The sequence below is a fragment of the Drosophila novamexicana genome, unplaced genomic scaffold, assembly GCF_003285875.2.
Source record: "Drosophila novamexicana strain 15010-1031.04,08,12 unplaced genomic scaffold, DnovRS2.1 tig00000564-arrow-pilon, whole genome shotgun sequence".
Taxonomy (NCBI): domain Eukaryota; kingdom Metazoa; phylum Arthropoda; class Insecta; order Diptera; family Drosophilidae; genus Drosophila; species Drosophila novamexicana.
The window spans coordinates 2,058,265-2,084,263 of record NW_020824810.1 but is presented as its reverse complement, the minus strand read 5'-3'; the positions used below and the strand labels follow the sequence as shown (position 1 = coordinate 2,084,263).

The window sequence follows — 25,999 nt, the reverse complement described above, 5'->3', positions numbered from 1 at the left end:
CTGCATTCTAAGAAAATACACTCCGATTTCGGAATGATATACCTCTTTCTACTCGTACGGATGCCGACTATCGATTACCATCCAAAAATCCGCATTCTAAGAGATGACCCAAAATCAGAAAAAATGCACGTTTTTTGCAAAAATTGACTTTTCTGAAATTTTGATGGCATTCGATTCTATAGACCTCCGCGAGTTAGCCCTCCCAATATGAGCGGAATCGGGCTTTATTTGGCTGAGATATGACCATTTAAAGTTTTCGATAAAATTTCGAATTGAAATATCTCGGGAAAATACAGTCCTCACAATCATGGCGAAATTATGCCGCTCTAAAAACTTCATACGTCCGCCTGGAGATATGTCGTTTCAAAACGACATAATTTCGCCATGATCAACCGCGGATCCTATTAGAGTAGCTCTTCTACTGCATACTTTTAGGCCGCCCATAAAAATCGTTTCAAAACGACATAATCAACGGCGGAGATATGTCGTTTCTAAAAGACGGCGAGGGCACGGAATTGTGCAATCTTTTTGTAATAAACAATATAGGTATATATATAAGTTTACCTTAAGTTTATTCAATTTATTAATATAAAATGTATATATTTTCAGAAAAAAAAAATACTGAGAAAGATACATCATGGGAGAAATATAAGATCCCTTTCAATTAGAACTAACATTCAATATAATATATATTAAAATAATATAATATAATCTATAAGTCAGTCAGAACACACAGTTTTATATATAGAGATTTACGTACTTCGATATATATATATATGTATATATGGAATAGTTTATACTGCCCAAATCGTACGAGCTACAAGGCAACAATATTTCCTGAAGCCTTCTTTTGGTTCGAAAGTGAGCATTAATACGGACCCGCAAGTGGGGGAAACAGTGATCAAAGTTTGTAGTTGATCAGTGGCAGATTCAAATAACTTACAAGCGTGCTCTAGTCGGGAGTGCCCGACTAGGAGATACCGTGAACCTTTCCACTAAGCGCTCGCTTAACATGACTGCAAAAATTGACTTTTCTGAAATTTTGATGGCATTCGATTCTATAGACCTCCGCGAGTTAGCCCTCCCAATATGAGCGGAATCGGGCTTTATTTGGCTGAGATATGACCATTTAAAGTTTTCGAAAAAATTTCGAATTGAAATATCTCGGGAAAATACAGTCCGATTTCGGAATGATATACCTCTTTCGACTCGTACGGTTGCCGACTATGGAAGGGGACTTCGAATACCCGAGTTGTAGTGATTTCAAAAAACATGTATGGAAATTTTGGAACTGAAACCGCACTAGACAAAGCCAAAATATGGAGGGTGTTTTTAGTATGCCAAAAATACATAAGTTAATATATTGGTTCACATTATCAGAGTGTTTAATTACAGGTGATTGTCATACAAAAAAAAATCGGAATGCTTAAACGACACCTAGATCAACATAATATAAGCTTTTGTATTAAAGACAAAACATCGCAACGTTTTTAATTCAATAATAAATTATTAGGCATTAATCATTAAGTACAACACGTATTCAAAGATTGGATTACTCCAGGCATATTACTAGGTCATTTAAGGTCTAATGATTAGAGTCTAGAGTATTTACATAATTCAATTCGATGCGATTAATATGTATATATATATATATATATATATATATAGCTGCCAATTCGTTAAGATATATAATATAATGTAGCCTGTGTGTGGATTAACAAATGTGTTCGAGCTGGATATATATAGTAAATAGATGGGCAGATATTTAAGTGGATGCACTCAGGCATGGATTATCTTTAGCACCTGCACAGTGGTGCATGATATACATATTTGTATACACATATATAGACTTTTAGTAGCTGCTTATTAGCTAGACTATTAATTAATATTGCATTCTGTTTGCGTTTTCAACAAATTCATATAACAAACTTAATTCCGCTTGGAGGAGTTGATTAAATATTTACAGCAGTGCGTCAGCAGATGTTTCTCGCCGGATGAGGAATTATTATTGTTGTTATTGTTATTATTATTGTGATGATGATGATGATGCTGCGGCGCGCCCAGCTCACGCGTATATATATCCAGACCATATTGACCCTCCTCCGGGAAGCTAAAAGATAAAAGATTCCAAATGAATTCGAAGCGTAAAATAATTTTTGCCGTCCAACTCACTTAATGATGAACGTGACAATGTCATCCAGTGTGCTGTGCGTGACATATTTGGCCAGTTTCTTCTCCTCGATGCCGTTCTTGTGCAGCGTGGCCATGAAGTCGGTCAGCGGGCGCGACATGCGGAACTGCAGATCCAAGCTGCGCCCGGCGAAGATGAGCGGATCCTGGCGGGCAGAACAAGAACAAGTTAGAACCGGTTGCTAGTTGCTAGTTAAATGCCAGCTGGTACCCACCTGATGTGTAATGGGTATGAGTCCGAAGAGTCGCGTCGCCTTGGTGGGACCCCACTCGCCGCTGGCGCAGTCCGGCAGCGGCACCATTACCGTTTGCAGCTCCTCGCAGCATATCTGCGAACAGGCCAGAATTTAAATTGGAGGAAGATATTTTCATTGGTTTGCTGCTCACCTTAAACTTGCACACAGACTTGAACTTCATGGGCTCGCCGGTCAGGTATTCCTGCGGCGTCACCGCATTCGCGAATATGTCGAGCAGAAAGGCGCCCGAGCAGGGCGCATGGACGCGGAACGCAACAATGTTGCCAATGACGGACTGCATCACGAAACGCTTCAGCGAGACGCCATCGTACGAGAGCTCCTCGTCGCTGTCATAGAACTTGAGGTTATAGTGGAATATCAGGCAGCTCTGCATGTCCGTGGGCATGGCTATGCGCACGGTGGCAGCGCCCGTGTCATCCGTGAAGACAACGGCGCCGTAGCCCTCGTCCGCAAAGTGCAGGCCATAGCGGAAGAAGAGCGAGCGCACAAAGGGCAGATTCTCGAATTCGCGCAGTGTAATGGGTCGCTTCAGCAGCTGCCACTCCTCCTGCAGCGGATAGAACTCATAGATGAACTCGCGCGGATCGGTAAGAAAGTAATGGTCATCATACTCATAGCTGGAAGGAGGCAGAGAGATTTAGATATAGATTTAGAGCGTGAGGAGCGGGGCCTAGGACTCACCGCAGGCTGTCGTTCTTGCCGCGTCCCTGTTTGGGCGCCTCCTTGGCATTGACCAGATGGCGAGCGCCCCAGTTGCACTGAACGAAACGCCAGGCGCCGGCCACATAGACCGCATTCCATGAGTTGCGAAAACGTGAATCCTGAAACTTGACACCCGGCTGATAGCCGGCGCTCTTTGAATAGCCCTTGATGACCACACAGTGGAGGCCCGCATAGCTGCAGAGGCGCTTGAACAGCACATGGTAGCTCTCTGTGCCGTATTTGATGCCGCGCAACAGTCCCATGGGCGTGTCGCCGCGCAGATCGTCGTCAAAGTGCATGGCATTCAGATTCTTGACCGTGATCCAGCGGAAGATGGTGCGCGCCTTTTCGATGTCCGTGGTGCAGCGGCCCACTAGCTGGCGCACCAGATCCGTAAAGGTCTTCTGATCCTCCTGCGCCACCGAAATGGCAATGCGATCCACATCCTCGAACTCAATGGGATCCGTGTATATCTGAAATTTGCTAACTGCCGGCGGCGCCGGCACCGGCGCATTCAACGGATACTCAATGGGTATGGCGCCCTCGCTGAACTCGTCGTCGAGGAAGATGCTCTCGCTCTGCATGTACTCGGAGCGCCGGGCGCTGATCAGCTCCAGCATTTCACTGGACTGGCGATCGACCAGGGCGGCCGTCTCGTAGCGCTCGTGCTCGAGCATTTTGCGTGTGATGCTCTCCTTCTTCTTGCTGCGCCGCAGCGTCATGTTCTTCTCGAGGTCCTCCTTTTGCTGTTCGTGCCGCAGCGTCAGGATGTTGGCCTCATCCCGATTGCGACGCGACGTGGCCAGCTCCTTCTCGAACTTGTGCGTCAGCCGCTGCAGTTCGCGTTCCCATTCGTCCTGGAATTCGTTTTGGATCTTGCGATCCTCCTCCTCGCGCTTGCGCGCAAACTTTCGATACAAATCGTCCTCCTCCTTGCGATGCTTCATCTCCAGGCGCGCCTGCTCCTCGCGAGCCTGCAAAGAGAGTTGGTGAGAGGTTTTGCCAGCCAGAGAGAAAGCGCCAAATTTGATGTGCAGCTCGTTTCTGGCCATGTTGCAGCAGCTGCATTTGCGTTGCGGCTTGGCTCTTGCAATGCTTGGCTTGTTAACTTGGCTAATTATAATGCCACGCTTCAGCTGCGACGCTTGGCTAAATATCTGACATTATCTGCAGTCCAAGCCAACCCCCCCCCTCCCCCCCCCCCCCCCTCCCACGCTCACCAACTACCCACTCCACTGCAAACAAATGGCGCACTGGTCACGCATTGCGTGCGCCTTCTCGATAACTGGGCCTTACGGACTGGGCGAATTTTGCTAATTTCACCCGGCTTCAATTTACGGTAAATTTAATTCTACAAATTGCGGCGTGAGTGCAAAAAACGGCTTGAGACTCTTTCGCTGATCTTTATGGACTGAGAGACCAGCTCAAGAAAGGAAATATGAAATACAAAAATCCAGAAAATACTAAAAGGACCTTTTTTTCTAGCTAAGATCTACAATAAAGAACTGTAAACTTATTAGATACTGCAGAAAACTACCCAACTTCACTCTGGTCACATTGAAAGTGTCAACTTCAGTTAGATGCAATGTATGTCTACCAACTTCCGGCTAAGTGTGCTGACTGAATTTGAGCTGGCAGCTTGCCGCTTGTTAGTCCAAAGCACAGGCAGTCCAATCAGAGAGGAGTATCCAATAAGCTTTAAAGCCGGCAACCTGCCGCTTGTTAGTCTAAAGCACAGGCTTTCCAATCAGAGAACAGTATCCAATAAGCTTTAACCGTTGCACATAGAGTAAGAGACAAGCCCTCAATAACAGAAAACAAACAAATTTATCTTTTGCCAGACAGTGTCCCCATAAGTTTAACCCTTTTGCTGCTTTGAGTTGGCTTTGTCATAATTACAGTTGCATGTTGCACTCAATTTCGAATTGGCCGGGCAAATAATACGGCATTAAACAAATTAGCTATGGTCCGCATTTAATTAATGCTTCCGCATGGGAATTTCGTAGCATTTAGCGCCACACACACACGTACACATTAATAACTACATATAAGCCATAACAATATGCAATTAAAACCAAATTTCAATGTCAAGTTCAAAACAATAACTTTAAAACAAAAACAAACAACAAATGAGTAATAAGCTGACAGCAGTGGCAGTATCAACAACAACAATAACAACAACTAAATGGTTCATAGCCCCGTTGACAATGGACAGTCGAATTGCGTGAGCGTCAAAAAAATGAAATATAATATAATCAAATTGAGAGCAACAACATTTATGACGCCCACTGTGACAAAGCCCAAGCACAAAAGCAACAACAACAACAACTACAGCGAGAACAATAACAACAGCAGCAGCAGCAGCCGAAATCGAAATGAAAACGAAAGTGCAAAAGCTTCGAAAATTAATTATTGCGCAAGCTACTTATACAATTTAAAAAATTCCCCTCGCCGCAGCAAATTTCCCTCCATACACGCCTGCAATAACGGTAAATTGGTCAGACTGCGTCTGACAAAAGTGCGCAAAAAGCTTAAAGTTAGGCATGAGGAAGTGTTTGCGAGCCAATAACAATTACATGGCGTGCATTGCATAAGGGCCGCAAGTGGCATACAGAGAGAGAGAGAGAGCGAGGGAGAGCGCAGTGCGTCACGCACACAGTGAGAGAGCATGCAAGAGAGCGCCAAAGAATGACGCTGCCGACCGCGCTGCTGCTGCTGCTGCTCTGCCGCCGTGGCTGTCAGCTGAATGATGAAGCAAATGCGGCGACGTTGCCGTTACTTTCACTCTGGTGCGCATAATTTAGATTTAGCAAACGACGCAGCGTCGACGTCGACGCTGACGTCGCTTTTAGTGCAGCCGGAATAACGAGTGACGGCGACGCACACACAGATATCCGTATATGGTAATCTATGCTGCCAGCACAGCGGCCGCGGCAGCGGCACACTGCTGGCCAAAATAATGTGTACAACTGCGTTAAAGCAGCTACAAATGAGTTTGCAGCGTTGTTTTTGTTGGTGGGTGTGTGTTTGCGTGCATGTGTGTGTATGTGTGTGTGTGTGCGTGGCAGTTGTAAAACATGCAAAATTTTTAATGATTGCATGCATGCAATTTTTCACATATTTTCTATTAGACGGCGCTTTTTTGTTGTTGTTGTTTGTGGCTTTTGCGGTGTGGCAACAACAAAGCCATCAAACACCTGTTCGAAATTTGTTAAATTGAGCGTTGCAATAATATGCGCCTGCTGCTGTTAAGAGTAGTTGTTGTTGCTGCTGCTGCTGATCACTCGCGTGTGGCATTCTCGAAAGTGAAAGAAAAACTGTTTGTGGTGCCACCAGCCAAACGAACAGATCACACACACACACACACACACACACAAAAAGGCACAAAAACTTGTGCGATTTTAATTTCGTTTTTTTGAAATCGGTTTTTCTTTTTCTATTTTTTTTTTTTGGTTTTTACGTAAAATGCGATTATAATGCTTTCACCATCATGCAGATTTGCAGCGTCAAGCGATTACAAGTGCCAAGTCATGCGCCAAAGCTAAAGCTAAAGCAGATCTGCCATAGATAAAGATATAGATGCATATGCACATAGCCATAAATTGTAATCGAGATGGCAACAGCAACAGCTTTTGGTCACAATTTCAGCTAGTTGGGAAAATGAAATGGATTTTCATATCTGGCAGAAAAACGGAAGCCAACGGACGATGCTTGGAATCGGAAATATAAATAAATATAGTTATTAACTATGTTGGTCAACTCTTCTTCTTCAGACAGCAGACGTTGCTTTAACTGTGCTACTTACTTAAGTTAGTTTAATTAATGCAAGTCTTGTTAGTTCTCGAGCTGGTTTGGACAAGTGGCTCGTGAAAACAAAAGACTTAGGCAACAAACTTGAGCGCACAAGTGCAAATAGCACACTAGCCTACATAATCATGACTTTGCCTGCCATTGCATTAATTAAATACCCCCAACCCAGCTCAACTCAACTAGCTACTCGGCTCGGATCAATGCGAGGCGGACATGGCAAAACATGGAGCTGGAGCTAGAGCTGGAGACGGCAACAGACGAAGCATTGCACAACCGTTTGTTTACAAGACACAGCTAGGTAGAGTTTATGTGTGCGTGTGTGTGTGTGTTATTGCCAACCCGCTATAAACGAGTGTAACAATGATTTCTGGCCAGCACAGACGGGCGGGCAGTTAAATTTCATTAGATGTTCTGCACTAAATAATTTCTTAATTTGCGGCCAGTTAGAATAGTTATAAGAGAGGGGGGCTAGGGGGGAGTAGGGTACGTACCAGGTAGAAATCAATTGGCTTCTCGCGCGCCTTATTGTAGGCCTTTTGTATTTCGGTTTGTTTGAGCGCATGCGCAATATGCAAAGCGCTCGCATCGAAGCGTCCATATTTGTAATCGGAATCGTTTTGGGATGGGGAGCTCACCTCCCGCCCGCCGTAGCCGTTGGGCGTTGATTGGCGCGAACCGAGGCCGCCGCCGCCGCCGCCAACACCTGCAATGAGTGTGCAAGTGTTAAGTACGAGCAACTGCATCCGGCTGCTGTCAAGGCTCACCATCGATTTCGGTGCGTGTGCCGCGTATTTGCTCGTTCACGAATTTGTTGGTGCGCGGCGCATTCAAGGCCTGCCGAATGCCCACCGCTGTCTGGTCCAGATGGCCGGGTCCGCTCTTTGGTACATGTGAACTGCAATAGACCTGCGCACAAAGCTCACGTTAAAGATCAACAATGGAAAAAAAAACCGTTTATCATGATGAAATGCCTCGGCAATTGGCTTGGGCGATTTGTACAAACAGATTAGCCCGAGACAAAATGCATATTACGCATAGATTGTTGGGCAATCTTCAAGTTGAATCACGCTTCGCGCTTTTGTTATGCGTACATCATTTTGAGTGAAATCTCTCTAAAAAAGGTGTTTTTTTCTTGAAAGATGTCTTGATGCTCTGACCTTATAAAGAACAGCTTGGCAACGCGGCCCAAAATGGACACAGTCTCAAGTGCCAGAATTGGCAGCTTAGTTGACAAATCAAAGACAATTTAAATATAGCTGGAAATAATGAGCATAACTCAAACATACCCTGTTAACAGGTCTAAAGTGTCGCAATGCTTGCTTAAGTAAGTTATTCAAACTTGGCAACCCTGGCTGTTATAGGCCCTGGAAAATGTTTTCCATGTGTATTTACTCTTAGAGAACCTGCATACCAAGTTTGGTGCATATAGCACTTATAGTTCTCGAGTTATGCTTAAGAAACCAAAATTGGAGGAGGTATCGGGAAAAAAATATCATTCCAATTTCTAATCTCATGCTTTTACAGCTTATGTATAGACATTGGTATGGCTATATTTACTCAGCTTGTCAACCCTGATCAATAATATAAATATGCTTTATGAAGTCCAAAAGGTTTTCTTTTGCCTGTATATTCAGCCAATTTTAAAGGGTATACTTTGAATTACAGGGTATAGTGATGTAATTGTAATAGAAAATAAGTTTAAATATTATTGTATTTATTGCAATATTAATATACTGTCTGCTTGTTTTAGAAATTGGATAGAAAACTCAGCGAATATGCATGTTAATTAAATTATATTCTTGTATAGTTCAAGTAATTTGTTTGGCGCAGTCATAAATCAAATTATTAACTGTTTAGTTTATAAACTGTCAAACAATGTTACGTGCAAAGCTGCGAGACTTTGCGGCAACCGCTTCACCTACTCGCAGCTGGAGGCCGCCTGTTAAAGCCATAAATCTAGGTATATGCATATATATAGATATCGATATATATGTATGTGTGTCTGACAGACCGCAGTGACACACATTTGGCTAAGTGCAATAACAAAGTTATTTATTGTTATGCATGCGGCGTTGTAGTATGCAAAAAAGCGGCAGCTGTGCAAATATTTCAACTTGCTGCACGTTTGTCGCCTAAGTCTTTCGTTTTTCTATGTGCCCGCTTACCTCTTTGTCGTCCTGCTTGTGTTGATTGTTGAAATATGTCTTGAGCGTCAGCTTGGTGCCGCAATGGACGCACTTGAAGCAACCGGAATGAAAGAATGTGAAATCCTTGAGCGGCCCCACGCGATCCACCTGATAGACGGTCTCGCTGCAGCGCAGGCAGGTCGACTCGTAGAAATTTGGCCGATACATAGTTGTTGCTCCTGTTGTTGCTGCTCTTAACTGATTTCCGGTTATCTTCTCTCTGTGTGCGTGTGTGTGTTTTTACTTTTATTTTCAAATTTCACTTGCAATTTATATTCTGTTTCGATTGTCTCGCTGTCGATTTGTGGCGCGGCACGTTTATCGGGTTCTACTTGTTGCCGTCGTCGTGACACTTTCGGTTTGCCTTGTTCAGCTCCTCTATGTTAATTTATTGGCCAGCCAATTGGTGCGCCATGTTCCACATCAGCTGCTGCTGCTGCTGCTGCTGCTCGAGCCAGTAGCTGCCCAAAAAAAAAAAAAAAAGGTAACGAAAAAACGCATAAAATAAGTCACAAATGCCAAAAATTCAATAAATCGTGAGACGACCGTCTGGTAAATACCCTGTAAATGATTTGCACTAATCTAATCCCACACACGCATATAAAAGCCCAGGCTGATGACTTTTTGTTCTCTTTTATCCAAGTTATGTTACATTATTTTTTGTTTAATCTTTATAATTATTTAGGGCTTGAAAAAGGTACTTAACTACCTGAATATAACAGAAAGGATGCTAAGAATGAACTGAACTATCTACTGAACAATCCCTCTTTATATATATCTATATCTATATCTATATCTATATCTATATCTATATCTATATCTATATCTATATCTATAGCTATATCTATATCTATATCTATATCTATATCTATATCTATATCTATATCTATATCTATATCTATATCTATATCTATATCTATATCTATATCTATATCTATATCTATATCTATATCTATATCTATATCTATATCTATATCTATATCTATATCTATATCTATATCTATATCTATATCTATATCTATATCTATATCTATATCTATATCTATATCTATATCTATATCTATATCTATATCTATATCTATATCTATATCTATATCTATATCTATATCTATATCTATATCTATATCTATTTATTTAAAATCGATATTTACCCAAGTTATGAGTAAACTATGAACTAGACTTGACTAGCTGGACTTTAGTTTGTGCTGCCTGTTCAATATGCCCATTTCTGGCGTATACAGGGTATACAAATCAAACAAATTTAAAGCAGAATCCGCACGAATCGCTTGTGTGTGGGCATTTGAATTTCCTTTTAATATGCGCTGCCCCCTCCGCGGCAAACGCCCAACTTGGTCATATCAATGGCCAGCCAGCACGAAGACGGCTACCAAAACTGGCCAAAAGCCAAAAGCCGCCGTCGCACGGCTAAAAAGTCAAAGTCAAAGCCAAAGTTGCTTCATTTTTCAGTTTTGTGTGAAGGCGGCCAAAAAGTATATACATATATATATAAAAAAAAAAAAAAAAAAACTTTCATTTTTGTTGGACTGTGGAAAATATAATTAATGAATTTTAATCAAGTGGACGCGGTGGACAACGGCCGCACATAAATATGGTCGGCGGCAGAGCTGGGCCGACTAATGTGTAGGGTATGAAAGATCTGTCTGTGGCTGGCAATGGCATTGCCATTGACCTCGCCGCAAACGTGCAACAGTTGAACTCGTTGCGGCTGCAGCGTGCAACGTGCAACGGAAAAGCCGCGCGCCTGGCACCAGCTGCAGAAGGAGGCCGTCGCCATTGAATTGTTTTTCTTTTGCCATTTGATTAATTGCAGCGATTGTTGTTGTTGTTGTTGCTGCTGCTTTTCCACAATTAAATCAGAGTTGGCAAACCATAAAACACACACACAGACACACACACGCGGTTAAAACAACACAAGAGCATGTAATATTAATTGATTGTTGCAGTTGCATTTGCACTTGCCTTTGCTTTTGGCCAAAATTATAACTAATGCGGTTTTATGGCAGGCTTTGCTTTCTTTTCAAGTTTAATGAACGTTGAAAGAGAGAGGGACAGAGAAGGGGGACGAGTAGGGGGGGAGACTGTTGTCTTTGTGCTTAGCGCGATTGCGGCATCAATCGCGGGCGCATCGAAGGTTGCTGCCCGCTGCTGGTTGCATGCCGCTTGCCGCTTGCCACTTGCCGCTTGCCATGTGGCAATGTAAATGCAGGCAACGTTTTGTAACACCAAATTATTTTGATTGCCTGCAAAATCATTTTTCAAGTTCCGCTTTTGAGGTTTTGCTCTCGATCGAGCGTTACAAATGCAATTAGGCGTGGAGGGGGGGCCAAGGGGAAGGGCAACCACATCTATGATTAGCATTTAGCCTTTTCTTACACACGGTTTTAAACAAAATGCAGCTAAGTATGGCTTTTAGTTAGAATATCAATGCAAAAGGGCCAATATAGAAAGTTAACTTCAGTTAAATGTGAATTTTCCAACTGTTCCCATGTATTCGTAGATAAATATTCGGTAGTAAACCCATTGAATCTGGGTATATTCAACCAAAAACTGTTCTCATTTGCTTTTTAAAGGTATAATTCTATTTATTTATATTTTATTTTATGCATAGTCAGTGTTCTTCTGACAAAAAGACTAGTCATCAACTGTTCCCATTTAGTTATCCTTTAGGTTTCGAGATCTGTTCTCACTATTTTTATAAATACTTTTTGCTACTTACTTTAATTTTAGCAGATCAGTTTCAATACAAGAAAAACTTTCTATTCAGAGTTCTGCAAACCAGAAATCTCATATATTCCCACTTATTTTTCCTTTGGATTTCTGCATTCAAAAAATTTTACTGTTTCTACTATTTTTGAATTTTGACATTTACTCATATGTTAGCTTATATAAAACTCCAGACATTTTCCAACTTAAGCCAGTTAATGTTACACGTAAAGATTCTCAATTCCGAGCTCTAATTGCCATCGAAACCCGTCAGAAACTGTTCCCACTTATTTGGCTTTAAATATGTGTATTCTCCTACACATTTAAATCGCTTAAGATTTGTTCAATATATGTTAAACTGATTTTCTCAATTAATACCAGTTTAAAGTTAACACCAAAATGGTTTTATATGCTTTTTAAGCCGACAGCTCACAGCATTCCAAACCGCACTCATCACAGCTCAACTAAGTAAGTTCTGTCAATGGGCTGTCCATGAGGTGAATGATAGGCCCAGGCTTTGGGTAAATTCATTTGGCGCCGCTGGCAGCCCACACAGAAATCAATCGGCATTTGCTAGCCATGAATGAAACGCCCACATGAAGAGCAGCCGCAGCGGCGAGCTGGCGGAACTGTGATGCGATCACAATCGATGTGATTGAATGGTCTAATTAGAGGCTGCTTTTGACATAATTAGCGTGTAATGATAATTGTAATGACAGGCGCTCAAAGAGTTGGACATGTCTGGCAAATCGTCGGCCCCAGCTTACAAAACGCCCCGCCAAGAGGCCCCGTCGCTTACATCACAGTCATCACGATTCCCCAGCTCGACCATGGCCAGCGAACTGTGACTAAGAAGCGTTTCAGGCCCTCTGCCTATGCCCATTCCTATTGCTATCGCATTGCCGTTTAAACAGAACTCGGCTCGGGTTGGCGACTTTGTGTGCTTAGTGGGCGTAGAATTTCGCACATGCCAAGCATAAAACCCATCTCATGTATCACTCGACTTCAAATTTGTTTTCCAACTCAATGCATTTCTACAATGCTAAGCGGAAAAATTGTACAACGAGGCCAGTTGGAAACAAAATTATCAAATCTATATGAAATATTTTAGTTGAAGGATTGTACGAACTTTTAAGAGACAAAAAACGCACAGTGAAAGAATCAAAAAAATCAACATAATATAACACAAAATTAAAGAGAACGTACTCAAGCACTTAATTAACATATTTGAACGACGAAGGTCATTCGAAACCTGATTATTACAAAATAATCATATGCAGCTGGAAACATTTGAAATTCTTATTTAGGCGCCACAAATTGTGTTTCGTTTTGAAATATTTAATTTCCTATTACGCAATACCGAAATTCTCTCAAAAAGTAATCCAAACTTTAAAGTTGCCATTAGAAAACTGAAATATTCAAATAAACGATGGCTCTATTTCGGAATAGTTTGTGCATAAAATCAATTTGGATTCATAGAAAATCGACGTAAATAAAAGAAAACGAAAGTCGCTCCATCAAAATATTTAAATAGATTAGTTTCGAATAAGTTATTTGCATATAGAGCGTTGGATTTTGGTGTTTATCAATTTGCTGCGTGACAGTTTTGGTGGCAAGTTTGTGGCTTGAGTCTTTTGTTTGGCGCAACCAGAGAAACGATAACAATGCCTATCGATATTAATAACAGTAAAAGACGCAATGCAGCAGCAGCAACAAGACTTTAATGAGCTTGTATTGGCATAATTGCCGCTGTCAAGTGGCAGCAGCAACAACAGCAACAATAAATGAAATTAATGTCTAGATAAAACACAGCTTGTTTATATCTACAACTGGTTTCCAGTCATTAGTAATGAAACAATCATAGTTATTTAAACAAAATGCAAATGATTGCGTCACTTTCGAAGTGCTGCACACGGGCAAAGCAGCTAAAGATAAAAACGAAAATAGAAAAAAAAAAATACAACACACACACATTTAAAGTGCGCGCTTACGAAACGAACTGAATAGCATTAGAGACAAAAAAAAAAGAAATGAAAGAAAAATATAACTGTGCCTGCCGTTTTGCCATCTACTTAGTGTGGCAAATGAAATGCGCAAATATTGGAATAATGGAATGTGGAAAGCGGGCGCAAGTCTTGTTAATGTCTTAAGCAAATGGCTGCTTTTCGTACTTTTTGCCTTGTGCTAATTGCAAGTGTGCTAAATTCCGGCTGCTAATTAAAAAGGCCGCCCCAACAATGGGCGAGAACTGTCGAAAATAGTTTGAAACTAAACAACACTGAAACGCAGTGTGCACTAAATTACACAGACGACGTTTATTATTTACGTACAAAACAGACAAAAGGGAAATAAAAACACAAATATGCAGCAGCAACAACAATGAGAGCAGGTGCCTTCTAACTGACGCCTGCTCATATCCTCTCTCTCTCTCTCTCTCTCTCTCTCTCTCTCTCTCTCGCTCTCTCTGGTTTTGTGTGCGTGTGTATGTGTGTAGCTGCGACGTCAGCGGCGCATGCTTGCAATCTTTCACTTTTTTGTGTGGCTGCGCTGGCGCGCTCCACTTTTTGTAAATTATTTCTCGTCTCTTTCCATTATTATTATTTATTTTTGCCTTGATTATACACACGCGATATATACATACATACATACATACATGCATGCATACATATGCAAGTGCATGGCTGGAAAGTTCGCTTTAGACGTAGTATGCACTTTGGGAACCCTTGGCTCCGCTGTTCTGCCACCAAGCGTTTGACATACTTTGTATTTCAGCATTTCAATTGTTTTCTGTTATTCTTTAGTGTTTCGGTGTTTTTTGTGTTTTTTGCTTTTTTTGCTTTTTGTTTCGTGTGTTGTTTTCTACGCAGCTAAACAACTTTCTTCTCATGCGTTTTGAGGGGCGCGCGTTGTGCAAAAGTATTTATGATAAATTTCACACACACATGCAGACGGCATAAGCATAAGCTGGTATAGCCACAAAACTCGCCACTAAACACACACACACGCATACACACACACGCATACACTCGCACACAGTTCAGTGAGCAGAGACACAAATGTTTGAGATTCTTTATTATATATTAAATTTTTGGCATTTTTGTAATATTTTCGGTTTGTGTGTGAGTGTGCAAACAACGGCGCAACAATATACCAACACAAATGCAACTGTAAACGGGAATGTAACAAATTTCATTACCAAACGAACACATACATATAAACACACACACAAGTGCAGGGCTAAATAAAACCGACCGCTTCGCACGCTAATTCGTTGACGATCGCTATGGAACTGATCCGAGCTTTGAGACATGTGCAAGCTCTAGGCCGAACAGCGAGCTTTGAGTCAGTGCTGGACTGTTAACTAACAGAAAATGTAAACATAGAGATGGACAAAAACTTGGCATGCCTGTTTTAATGGTTTCAAAAATAATAACAAGCAAACAAACTATAGCCAGTAGTAGGCGAGATAAATAAGTGTAATTCAAATTGGATTTTTTCACAACAGCTACTACTTTTAGTGTTGTAAAAAGCGATTGCACCTGCTACGGCTTGCGCTCGAGATAAGGAAAACAGCTGATGGCACAGATATCGACGCGCCGCCACAGTCAGTTATCGTCCAGCGTCAAATCTAACAAACAACCATTGGCAATTGGACTAAATTGCATTTTTGGGTTGGCTTTCACAATAGGATGGGTAATTCTATCGGTATCGTAAGCGAGGACGATGAACCATTTGACATAACCGAGGATGGATTTGGTTACAATGTTATCAATTTCACAGTCAACACCATGGACGTGCATTTTCGTGCCCAAAACAATCACCCGAACAATCTGCCCGTTTGTGAAAAGCCAAATGTTGATAAATTTCGAGTGAGCATGAAATTCAAAATATCTTCGTTTGCACTGGTGACTAATACATGGCACATTGCAGACAACAGACATGTACAAAGAGGTAAGGGCACGCAGCAGCCTGGCCAGCAAACCCACAGAACAGCGCTGGAATCTGATGCAGGCACTGCAACAGCGGGAAAATGGCCTCGCCTCGCCTGGCAGCGACTCGTTCTCACCCAATCAACAGCGCTACTTCTCCAACATGTATATACCCAATCATAGATCGATGCGTCTGATGTCTCTGGACGCCAAGGTGTTTGTGACCAAGTTCAATAAGAGTGGCAGCAAACTACTGACGGCTTGTCAAAGTTAGAAATCTACTTAACTGGTTTTGAATGAAGTTAATGCGCAATTATCTTGCAGATGGCTTTGTGCGTGTTTATGATGGCTCCAAGGGCACGTATCATTTGCTGAATCGCATCAATGCACGCGATGTACAGTGGAGCATCACGGATGCTGACTTCAGTCCAAACGGACAGCATTTTGCCTACTCCACCTGGTCGCGCTCATGTAAGTCCGTTTTGAAGCCTCGAGCTTCCATGCTAATTTTCCACCTTTTCCAGTCTATATAATGTCACTTAATGGCTCCGACGACGATTGCCAGTGGATCGATGTGAACGAGACATCAAGCAGTCGAGTCGCCATATTTTCGCTTCGCTATTCGCCAACGGGCGACAAGATTATTGGCGGCAGCAACAATGCCACCGTTATTGTGGGCGATGTCCAGACGCGTGCCACACAGATTCTACGCACACATCGCATGCCCCAGACGGACGTGAATGCTGTTTGCTATGTGAACAACAATGATCCGAATGTGATAATCGCCGGTTGTGACGATGGCCTGCTCAAGGTGTACGATTTGCGCACATCGTTTCGCAGCCGCAGTCTGTCCAAATGTGTGGTTTCGTTCATTGGACACTTTGATGGCATTACGTACATTGATTCGCGCAACGATGGCTACCATGTTCTCTCAAATTCCAAGGATCAGAGCATTAAAATCTGGGACATGCGCCAGCCCAGCAATCTGCGTTTTCGCAGCAACGCACGACAGCATCAGCTGGCGATGACCAATTGGGATTATCGCTGGGACCGCGTGCCGCGCGAATGTAAGTAACTAGTTTTGGTACTTCATATATAATTGTTCTATACATTTATATCTACGTGCATACGTAGTTTACAATCCACACAAGGCGCTGGATGGTGATAGCAGCATAATGACATATCGCGGCCATCGAGTGAGCAAAACCCTGCTGCGCGCCAAATTCTCCCCGATGGAGCAAACCGGACAGCGTTTCATATACACAGGCTGTGCCACAGGGCGTATTATAAGTAGGTGCTATTAACTTATGTCTTAACACCTTTTAATCATGTTCAATTTGATGCAGTTTATGACGTGCTGACTGGCAAAATTCAAGAGGCTATTGAGGGACACAAGAATGTTATACGCGACCTGGACTGGCATCCAGTGCGCTCTGAAATTGTCTCCAGTTCGGTAAGCCTGATAAGGTGTTGCCTTTTGATTTTGTGCTGTGACTTTAAACTTTCATATTTGCAGTGGGACACGCACGTGAATTTGAACAACTACAACCGGAATATGGCCACACAAAATTTGAAGCGTCGACGCAGCCAAACGCAGGACACAAGACCTTTGCGACGTTCGCGTCGCCTAGCTAACCGTAATAACTTGCCTGACTAGATTAAGCAATTTATTTTGTTTTTAGCGTTGCCTTTTGATATTGCATGTTGTATAGATTACGTTACATATTTAACATTAGTTAATATATAAGATAATTACATTCAGTTCTTAGGGCTTACCAAGAAATCAGACCACCAACGCTATAAACCAAAACATCACACATAGACATAAAACTCCCTCTTGGTTCTCGCGAACAAGACTGAAGACACATCGTAGAACTGCGCCAGCAGGCTCTACAATCCCAACATACCCGTTACCACAAAACTCAGGCATAATTTTAATGTATGAGCGTACACTTTCCTGGTATCTAATCAATAATGTATTTTCTTGTTTATTGCTGAGGCCTAGCGTGAAACTGCGCTAGCAGGCTCTGCAATCCCGATATCATGAAAATCCGACATCATTGTAATGTATGAGCGTGCGTTTTCCTGGTATTTATTATAAAGTATTTTATTGTTACATATTAAACATGAAACTATGTACAAAATCTAATTATAAAACTAAATGTTTAAGAATTCAGAGTTAAATAACATCATTTTGTATATTGCCTGAGCTCTAGATGCCTGAGAAGGCCTTAACTTTAACTATTTTCCTAATATCCGCCTGCTTCAATTTTTGATGTTTTATTTTACTGGCAATGTAGCGTACTTTATTCTTGACAGCCATATATTTGTCCTGTTTACCCTCCCATAGGTTTAAAATACGCTCCGCATCGTTTTTCAGCTCCACAATCTTCAGTTCGATATTGTTGTCGAGCGCGTATCCAGTTATTTCAGCCAGCGTAGCGTTCCTGAATGCATTCATATTTAATATGTGAAATTTTTCTGCACAAAATGAAGAGATTTTGAATACATTGTATGAGTTTTGTTTTTCAATTAATTGCTCCATTGATAAGAGTTCGCCGCTATCCTTTGCTGCCGTCGAATCGCTGGAGCATACAATATCAGATTCTGCTGCACTTACTTCGGATTCGTGCGTCTTGGTTGTTTTCTTCGCCTTGGCAGGTGGAGGCTCTGTGCTGGCTGTTGCCTCTGTCGGCGGTGTATCCACATCGACGACCTGTTTTTTCGACTTCTTTTTAGTTTTGGACGTGGTTTCCTCTTCAATGGGCTCTTCGTGGATTTGAGTTTTACTCTTTTTGCTTTTCTTCTTGGCGGGTTTTTCATTAAATTCTGTTTCTTCTACAATAAGCTCCTCTTTGTTTTCTGTTTTACTCTTTTTGATTTTCTTGGCAGGTTTGTCAAGCACATTTTCCTCTGGCGTTTCCACCATAATTTCTTCAGTTTTCTTTGATTTTTTCTTCTTTTTGTGCTCATCTGCCTCTGCAGTGGGTTCAATTGGCGCTGGCGTTTCCTCTGCAACCTCTTGCTTATCCTTCTTTTTCTTTTTGCGCTTTGGAGGGTTGGCTTCCTCTGCCTCCAGCTCTTTTTCTAGCTCAACCGCATCCTCATCAGCAGCACGCTTTGATTTCTTTTTCTTCTTTTGCTTCTGGTCGATTTCTGCTGGCAGTATAGCTTCTGGCTGATCCTCCTGTTTCTGGCTTTTGTCCTTCTTTTTCTTCTTCTTTTTAGGCAACTGCTCTTCGTTTTTAGTTGGAGTGAAAGCTGCTTCGTTGCTCAAGGTATTCGTTTCAGCAGCTGAGGCATCGTTGGGATTATTATTGGACGATAGCCTCTTTTTCATAGCTTCCATTTTCTGCTTAAAGTAATCGTTTACAGAGAGTCCAGTGCTCACCGTGTGTACGCCTGCAAAGTTGGGATTCACGGGCTGCTCTTCTTCCTCCGGCTGTTGTACAATTTGGACAGGCGTCTCAATATCATCGGTAGCCTTCTTGCCAAATATGTTGGCCAGATCCTTTTCGCTGTACTGTGACAGATCCTTGCCACGCGTAAATTTCTTGTAATGCACACGAGCTTTACTGCTTTTCGACTTCTCCTCTAGCGATATGCCGCTGATATTTTCCTTCAGCGTCTTGGGCTTGGCCTCTTCAGCAGCAGCTGCTGCCTTGAAACCAAAGCCCATGGGCCGGGTTTCTTCTTCGGAAGCGGATGCATTGCCATTTGCTTCATTGTCGACATCTCCATTAAGCGCTTTCAGTAGACCATTAAAGCCCTCCTCGTGCGTGGTCCATTGATCGTCGCGCGTCTCATAGCCCAAGCCCTCGGCATCGTTCTTGAAGCGCACACGCACAAATTCCTGAGAGCCATCCAGGTTCGCACCGAGACCTCTACCCTTAGACCAGCCCATTTTTTCGAGCATTTTTGTGCCAAAACGCGTATCATCTGTAAATTGAACATAAAACATTTTTTAACAAACGTAATGTGATGTTAGTTGTAAGCGTTCAATTTTTTGTATTCCTCTTCATTCACCTTCGTAGAGCGCCTTGCCGCGCGGACACAAGTTGTACCGTTTGCGGCGACGCGGTTCTGCAAGCATAGCCATTTTAATTGTTAATAGCTCGAACTGCAGCCGTATGCACTTTTATTTTATAGTTTTGTTAACAATTAATATTTATAATAAACGTTTAGCTGCAAATATGCAAGCGCTGCCCATGCTCAACACGTGGAGAATGGCAGTACAAGAGAGTCGAATGAAAACAGCTGTTGAGTTCGGCCGTCATGCATACACGACACTGGCATGACACAGTCGTGCAGTGTGTGGGCCTTAATGTTAGTAACGCATTATAAATAGATATTCCTTATTGGAATGGCTACTTGCTTTTGATTAATATTTAAATACTACACTTAAGCAACGTCTTGACTTGTTAACTATCAAGCATTCTTTGAAAAATTAAAATTTCACAAGCTTCTTCAATTTTGTCAGTCGTAGCGTGTGTGGGTCATATCAAACCTAGTCCCATTGTGATTGATGGACAGCGAACACAGCCGCTGCTGCGGCAATTATTTTTTTGTTTTTTGTTTATATACAAAGTATTTATGCAAAAGTAAGGCATTTTAATTATATTTAATATGGATATTAGCGCGGATGTAGCCGCCATTGTCGAACAGGCGTCGGAATGGAATTTTGCTGGCGATTGTGCGCTGCTCGAGCTAATGAAACGTATCTCTCAGGTGGGCGTGGAATTGCGTGAAAAAAGTTGCCAATTTGTTGTAATCACAATGTTTTACAGAATCTTCACGAGCGGGGCGAACAAACTAGTCGTAATTTAAGGGAATTCGAAACGCAAGTAAGACGCGTAGATATTGCGCTGGACAATGCAACGAACAGTTTGCGTTCGCTGCAGTTTGGCCAGCAGTTTGTGGAGTACAGGGTGGAGGAGGTGGACGATGACGATTTTGTTCTGCCCGAGGAGCAGCAAAAGAAGGTGCTGAGGTACATAAACAGTGCTGCCAACTGCCGCTTCAATAAACTAGCCAAATGCTAAAAAAAAAATCCGTTTAGAATTGTGGCTGATGGCCGCCGAAAATAGCCGAGCTTAGTCGGAAAATGGATTGGCAGCACTGTTCATTGCATCCCAATTGTAGTTGTATCAAAGAACCCTCAATTACAGCCCGAGTTGCCATTGAAGAGTTCCCAGGAGCTGGCCGCTGAGTTTCTGCAGAACAATCTACAAATGTTTAGAAAGAACTTCGAGGCGGTGACCATTGAATTGACCGACTCGGATGAAGAGGACGGCACTGTAAATGCCACGTGAGTACTCCAATTGTAGCATGCAGCTTCAATCTTAAGCCCTCTTGTTTATTGCAGCACCGTCTATCGCGCTAAGAATCCCTACGATAGCATACCACTGCCCTATGTTATAGGCTCCAAGGAGTGGCAGGAGCACAAATACGCCGGACTCTATGACAGCGCCGAGAACAGTGAGGATGAACAGCCCGAGCAGTTCTCCTCGAGCTCGTCTGATGAGCTAGAAACAGCTGCGCCAAAGCCCACGCACGTGCATCAAGCGCAGCACTCGGACTCCTCATCGCTGGCATCGCTGCCAAAGGAAAACCAGGCAACACCTGCGGCTCAGCCTGTGCCCCAGCTTGTTGCCCAGCCTGTGCCACAGCCTGTTCTGCCAGTAGCTCAGCCGCGACCTATTATAAGCATGCATAGAAATCCACATGAGAGCGATATGTTTGCAGCTCTACGTGCTTCACCGCCCAGCGATGATCCACCTTCCAGCTCAGCTTCCTCGCTCAACTCATCGCCGGCCATTTCGCATGCTAACGCTGCGGCGACGGGCCTCAGTTCGAGCAGCAGCAGCACCAGCAAGGTGGTCATCCAGGCTGGCAGGCAATCGCCACCTAAGCTATTCGATGAAGCGGTCCCAGTTGCTCCCGCTGCCACGCCCATTGATGTGCCCAGCGATGTGAAGCCGACACCAACTGCTGCCAGTCAAATCAAGCGAAAACCTGTTAATCTGTTCAACGACGAAGAATTCAATTCCTTCATGTCCGAAATTGTGGACAAGGTGCAGTCCAAGTCGGGCAACGGCTCAACGACGCCCGCAACTGTGGCCAAATCCAAGAGTGTTCCCAAAGAATCACCGGCGCCTCAGGAAGTCAAGCCTGTTGCTCCTCCGCGCAAAGCAACTGAAACACCGCAGCGTAGCCTAAATCTCTTTGAGGACAGCCCCCCGCTGAGTCCCAATTTGAGGCCAGCGACCAGCACAGCAAATCCTGCCAAGAAGCTGCCAACATCGCTCTTTGATGACAATTTGGATGATGATGTGGATGATTTCCTGAGTTCCTTTACGGCCAAGCCAAAGCCACAACAACAAAAGCCCAAGACCACATTATTTGATGATGATGACGACCTGGACATAGATGACATCTTTGGCAAGAAGACGCCGACAGTGCAGCCAACCAAAATAGTGAGCACAAGATCGCTTTTCGATGATGACGTTGAGGATGTGAAGAATGCCCATGATATATTTGGCACGAGCTCAAGAAAGTCTGCTGAAAAGCAACCACAGCCATCCGAGGTTGCGCCTGTCCTGCCACCAGCTAAGGAGCCACCGATTCGTAGTCTCTTTGATGATCTGGGTGATGATGATCTGTTTGGCACGCCCAAAACAAAGAAGCCAAGTCCATATGCTGCGGCGGAAAAGGAGCAACTGAGCGAAACAAAGAGACTGGTTGAGGAGGCACCGGCAGGAGATGTGGTGTCTGCTGACCAAGTGATGGAGCAGCAGCTGCCCGAGCAGGCAGAACCCATTGGAGATCAAGCCAAAAAGCTCGAGCGGCAGATTCCGCAAGCTAGCCAAGATTCGCCAGATGAGGCGCCGGCAAACTTAAAGGCTGAGCTGCCAATTTCCAAAGTGGATCTATTCAGCGAGGATTTCAGCGACGAGGAAGCTGTCATAAGCTCCACATCCCATGCGTCAAGAGATTTAAAAGAGATTGCAACAAGTGGGGATCTGCTGCCAGAGCCAACGAACAAAGCAAAAGAAGACCAGGACGAGCCTGAGCAGAAGGATAAAGTGGAGCTAGTGAGCAATAATGAAGAGCAACATGAAGTGAAGCCTGCTCTGCTGGGTGATTTATTAAACAACATCAACGACAGCTCCGCAAACACCATAGCTGAGGAGGAGGAGCAGGAGGAGCAGCCGCCGGCTGACCAGGATCCCATCATCAGCCTGGTGGCTGAGCAATCCAAAAAGTCGACGCACTCCCCAGCGCCGGCGGATGTGGCAGCTGCTCAGCAGATAATGCAAAACTATTCGAGCCTCTTCTCGGATGAGCCGCCCGATGATAGCGAGTTCTTTCAATCCCTGGGCACCAGCAGCCTGAGCAGCCTGAGTGCCACAAAGATGTTCGACAGCGAGCAGGATTTCTATGAGCCTTCGCTGCCCGATTTGCCGCCCGCGGCTGCGGCGACCGTGGAACAGCCCAACAATGACTATGGTGGCATGCGTCTGTTCAGCGACGAGCCGCCAGATGATGATGAGGATGAGGAGGACGAAAGGGAGATAGCTGCAGCGGCTGCAAAGCAGCCGGATGTAGCTGCTCCAAAGCGCATACACACCATCTTCTACGACGACTTCAGCGAAACGACCCGAGCAGGCGCCGCTCAGCAGGCCAAGTCGGCGATCTTTGCTGAGGAGCCACCGCCGGCGGATGCGGTGGCGCCCAAGCCCAGCTCGCCCATTAAGAAACTGCAAATGCCCAATATAAACATCAATGTGCAGGCTCTGCTGCCCGGCTCCGGCGCCGGTGCCTTGCCCAAGCCGCCCAAGAAGCTGGAGGAAGCAGTAGCGCCCAGCGCCGCCCCAATTAGCCAAGTGGCGATATCCAGCTCCAGCGAGGCGGATAACATTTTGCAGTGCATCAGCAAGACGCGAGTGCGCGGTCCCGCCCATCGCCGGCCGTCCACGCGCCGAGCACGACAGGCGAACTACGCCAAGAGCTTGCTGGAGGCACAGCCTGAGCCAACCCCTGCCTCATCCACGTCCCCATCAGCGGCAACATCCACAACTGCTTCTCTCTCCAGTAAATCAGCCGGCGTGCCCAGCTTCGAAAGTGATGACAACGAGGCGGATGATGCCTTGTTCAAGGCATTTAGAGCACAGCCAGCCGCTGCTCAAGAATCCTCACGAGCAGCCATATCGAAGCCATCTTTATTTTTGGACTGCGAAGCGGATGAGGACGAGCTCTTTGGCAAAACGCTGGAAAGAAAAGCTGATAAGATGCCAGCAGCTGCTCCTCCAGTTGCTCCGCCAGCAACTGCTCCAGTTGCTCTGCCAGCAGCTGCTCCCTCAGTTGCTCCGCCTGCAATTTCTCCAGCTGCTCCGCCAGCTACGGCTCCAGTTGCCATGCTGTCGTCCACACAACCACCCGAGGATGACTTAAAGCTCTTTGCTAAATCGGCTCCCTTTTTGGATAGCGACGAGGATGATGACGGCTTCCTCTTCAGCCCATCCGCACCACAAAGACCAGCACAGTATGCCAATAGAGGTACATCTAAAGCTCCTACTGGTCCACCCAAATCCTATGTATCCTTCTTGGACAACAACGATGAGGATGAGGATGCCATGTTTGCCGCCGCAGCAACTGGGTCAGCAGCAGCAGCAGCAGCAGCTGCTCCGACTGCCTTGCCCAGCCAGAAACCGCCAAAGGATAAGCTAAAATCCACAGCAAAATCTGCCTTCTTGGACAGCGAAGATGACGACGATGAAGCACTCTTTCAGCCATCCAAGCTCAAGACTCAGCCACAGCTAGTTGAGCCTAAATCCAGTAAAGTGCAGGCGCCAGCTCCGGCTCCAGCTTCCGTTGCCTTGGACAAGTCCAAGCCGCAGCCTGTTAAATCTAAGCTCTTTGATGACAGCGACGATGATAATGATGATTTGTTTGGCAGCGCCGTGAGCAAAGCCCAGTCAGCTCCCGCTGCAGCTGCTACCCTGTTCGCCAGCAGCAGCGAGGAGGAGCCGGAGCAGAAGCCGCCCAAGCCGCTGACCACCAAAGCAAAGCTGCCCGCCAAGAGTCTGTTCAGTGATGATGACGATGACGATGATCTGTTTGGCGGCGGAGCTGCTGCTGGTGCTAAACGTGCCGCTGTAAGGAGCCAGGCCAAGCCTCTGCCCAAAAAGGCGTCTAGCAAGACGACGACAGCGACGCCTCTGCAGGCCAGTAAAACCGATGGAGTCGATAATCCGCTGGCCGATCTGTTGGGCCCGTGAGGTATTTTAACTGAAACACATTTTGTTATAATACTACAAGTATGTTTATTTACACTTATCGATTTGTTAATGTTTATTACACAACTCTACATCTAAACAGTTTTCGTATATCTCAAGTACAGTGATCGCACGATAGTTAAAACTGTTCATAAACTTCAGACTAAAGTTTTAAAGGGGTATATAATTAGAGAATAAGAGAGAATTTCTCTGTTACGTTTTAGAAGAAATTTAGGTATTTATTCCAAATTTTATCTATTCATTAGTTTTAATTTCGCGAGTGATCACTGTACAAAAGTCCAGTTTGCATATTATAATTACTTGAGTAATTAGAGCTCTCAGGTTACAATTACTGGAGTAATTAAAACTCTCAGATGTTAATTACTTCAGTAATTATGGGATATTGGCAGGGTATTTAATATCATAATGTAACTAGGAGTGTGACTTTAATTGTTGCATTAATTTTAATTACGGGAATTTAAAGGTAATTACTGAAATTAATAATTATTTTAAAGGGCTAAATCGTCGCTTAGTGGAACTTTAGAACTAGAACTAACCAGTAGAGGGCGACTATCCGGCTAACTTTACGAACTGTAACGGAAACTGAGTTAGTTTGTGGCTCTTTGGTCGTTATTCCGAGGAATTTCATTTGTGTGATAGTCGAGCGGGCTACAGCTACATGAGTATGAATACGTATCTATATCTATAAATATATATAGATGAAAGAGCTCTGCATCGGTGCTTTCATTGGCAGCATTCGAGTAAAGGTCAGCAAACTTGCTCGAATCCGATCGATTCAATTATTTGTCTGCAACTCGAACATGTTTGAGGCTTGACTTGTTCGAGTGAAATAATTGTTCGAGTATCCGAAGTGCGATTGACTCGATGCAGAGCTCTAATTTGTATATATATAGTAGTTATGA

At 43.9% G+C, this 25,999-nt stretch overlaps 4 protein-coding genes across 8 annotated transcripts; 2 read left to right on the top strand and 2 right to left on the bottom strand.

Annotated features, from left to right (window-relative positions):
• Positions 1-1,209: 1,209 nt before the first annotated feature.
• LOC115762071 (hillarin) lies at positions 1,210-15,283 on the bottom strand. 2 transcript variants are annotated; one of them, XM_030704161.1, is made up of 9 exons: positions 15,081-15,283; positions 9,125-9,606; positions 7,724-7,865; positions 7,451-7,662; positions 3,129-4,123; positions 2,578-3,064; positions 2,406-2,519; positions 2,173-2,336; positions 1,210-2,110 (listed from the first exon to the last, which is right to left on the bottom strand). In XM_030704161.1, the coding sequence occupies exons 2-9, from the start codon at positions 9,311-9,313 to the stop codon at positions 1,930-1,932; spliced, it is 2,484 nt and encodes an 827-aa protein (XP_030560021.1). In that variant the 5' UTR covers positions 9,314-9,606; positions 15,081-15,283; the 3' UTR covers positions 1,210-1,929. The 2 variants fall into 2 exon arrangements, with proteins under 2 accessions (XP_030560021.1, XP_030560020.1); XM_030704160.1 differs by lacking the exon at positions 15,081-15,283 and adding an exon at positions 11,883-12,960.
• A 68-nt stretch (positions 15,284-15,351) lies between these two features.
• On the top strand, positions 15,352-17,949 carry LOC115762075 (DDB1- and CUL4-associated factor 11). Of its 3 annotated transcripts, none has more exons than XM_030704165.1 (8): positions 15,352-15,574; positions 15,650-15,738; positions 15,800-16,067; positions 16,123-16,269; positions 16,323-16,865; positions 16,933-17,088; positions 17,145-17,251; positions 17,315-17,949. In XM_030704165.1, exons 1-8 carry the CDS (start codon positions 15,559-15,561, stop codon positions 17,453-17,455), a joined length of 1,467 nt encoding a protein of 488 aa, XP_030560025.1. In that variant the 5' UTR covers positions 15,352-15,558; the 3' UTR covers positions 17,456-17,949. The 3 variants fall into 3 exon arrangements, with proteins under 3 accessions (XP_030560025.1, XP_030560026.1, XP_030560024.1); XM_030704166.1 differs by having other exon boundaries at positions 15,352-15,579; XM_030704164.1 differs by having other exon boundaries at positions 15,352-15,738.
• A 44-nt stretch (positions 17,950-17,993) lies between these two features.
• On the bottom strand, positions 17,994-19,986 carry LOC115762072 (PIN2/TERF1-interacting telomerase inhibitor 1). Of its 2 annotated transcripts, XM_030704163.1 has the most exons (3): positions 19,825-19,986; positions 18,419-19,737; positions 18,187-18,279 (listed from the first exon to the last, which is right to left on the bottom strand). In XM_030704163.1, the coding sequence occupies exons 1-3, from the start codon at positions 19,895-19,897 to the stop codon at positions 18,262-18,264; spliced, it is 1,410 nt and encodes a 469-aa protein (XP_030560023.1). In that variant the 5' UTR covers positions 19,898-19,986; the 3' UTR covers positions 18,187-18,261. The 2 variants fall into 2 exon arrangements, with proteins under 2 accessions (XP_030560022.1, XP_030560023.1); XM_030704162.1 differs by having other exon boundaries at positions 17,994-19,737; positions 19,825-19,983.
• Positions 19,987-20,408: 422 nt separating this feature from the next.
• LOC115762269 (WASH complex subunit 2) lies at positions 20,409-25,997 on the top strand. Its single transcript, XM_030704430.1, has 4 exons — positions 20,409-20,526; positions 20,586-20,780; positions 20,967-21,106; positions 21,164-25,997. The coding sequence occupies exons 1-4, from the start codon at positions 20,425-20,427 to the stop codon at positions 25,077-25,079; spliced, it is 4,353 nt and encodes a 1,450-aa protein (XP_030560290.1). The 5' UTR covers positions 20,409-20,424; the 3' UTR covers positions 25,080-25,997.
• The last annotated feature ends 2 nt before the right edge of the window (positions 25,998-25,999 follow it).

Excerpts from the sequence above, each read along its gene's own strand:
- LOC115762075 (XM_030704164.1), top strand. The coding sequence starts at position 15,559 with ATGGGTAATTCTATCGGTATCGTAAGCGAGGACGATGAACCATTTGAC. Across the intron at positions 16,270-16,322 it reads CTCCACCTGGTCGCGCTCAT|TCTATATAATGTCACTTAAT; the intron begins GTAAGTCCGTTT and ends CACCTTTTCCAG. Across the intron at positions 16,866-16,932 it reads GGACCGCGTGCCGCGCGAAT|TTTACAATCCACACAAGGCG; the intron begins GTAAGTAACTAG and ends GTGCATACGTAG.
- LOC115762269 (XM_030704430.1), top strand. The coding sequence starts at position 20,425 with ATGGATATTAGCGCGGATGTAGCCGCCATTGTCGAACAGGCGTCGGAA. Across the intron at positions 20,781-20,966 it reads CCGAGGAGCAGCAAAAGAAG|CCCGAGTTGCCATTGAAGAG; the intron begins GTGCTGAGGTAC and ends CCTCAATTACAG. Across the intron at positions 21,107-21,163 it reads GACGGCACTGTAAATGCCAC|CACCGTCTATCGCGCTAAGA; the intron begins GTGAGTACTCCA and ends TGTTTATTGCAG.
- LOC115762071 (XM_030704161.1), bottom strand. The coding sequence starts at position 9,313 with ATGTATCGGCCAAATTTCTACGAGTCGACCTGCCTGCGCTGCAGCGAG. Across the intron at positions 7,866-9,124 it reads ACAAGCAGGACGACAAAGAG|GTCTATTGCAGTTCACATGT; the intron begins GTAAGCGGGCAC and ends CTTTGTGCGCAG. Across the intron at positions 2,111-2,172 it reads ATTGTCACGTTCATCATTAA|CTTCCCGGAGGAGGGTCAAT; the intron begins GTGAGTTGGACG and ends TTTATCTTTTAG.
- LOC115762072 (XM_030704162.1), bottom strand. The coding sequence starts at position 19,897 with ATGGCTATGCTTGCAGAACCGCGTCGCCGCAAACGGTACAACTTGTGT. Across the intron at positions 19,738-19,824 it reads CGGCAAGGCGCTCTACGAAG|ATGATACGCGTTTTGGCACA; the intron begins GTGAATGAAGAG and ends TTCAATTTACAG.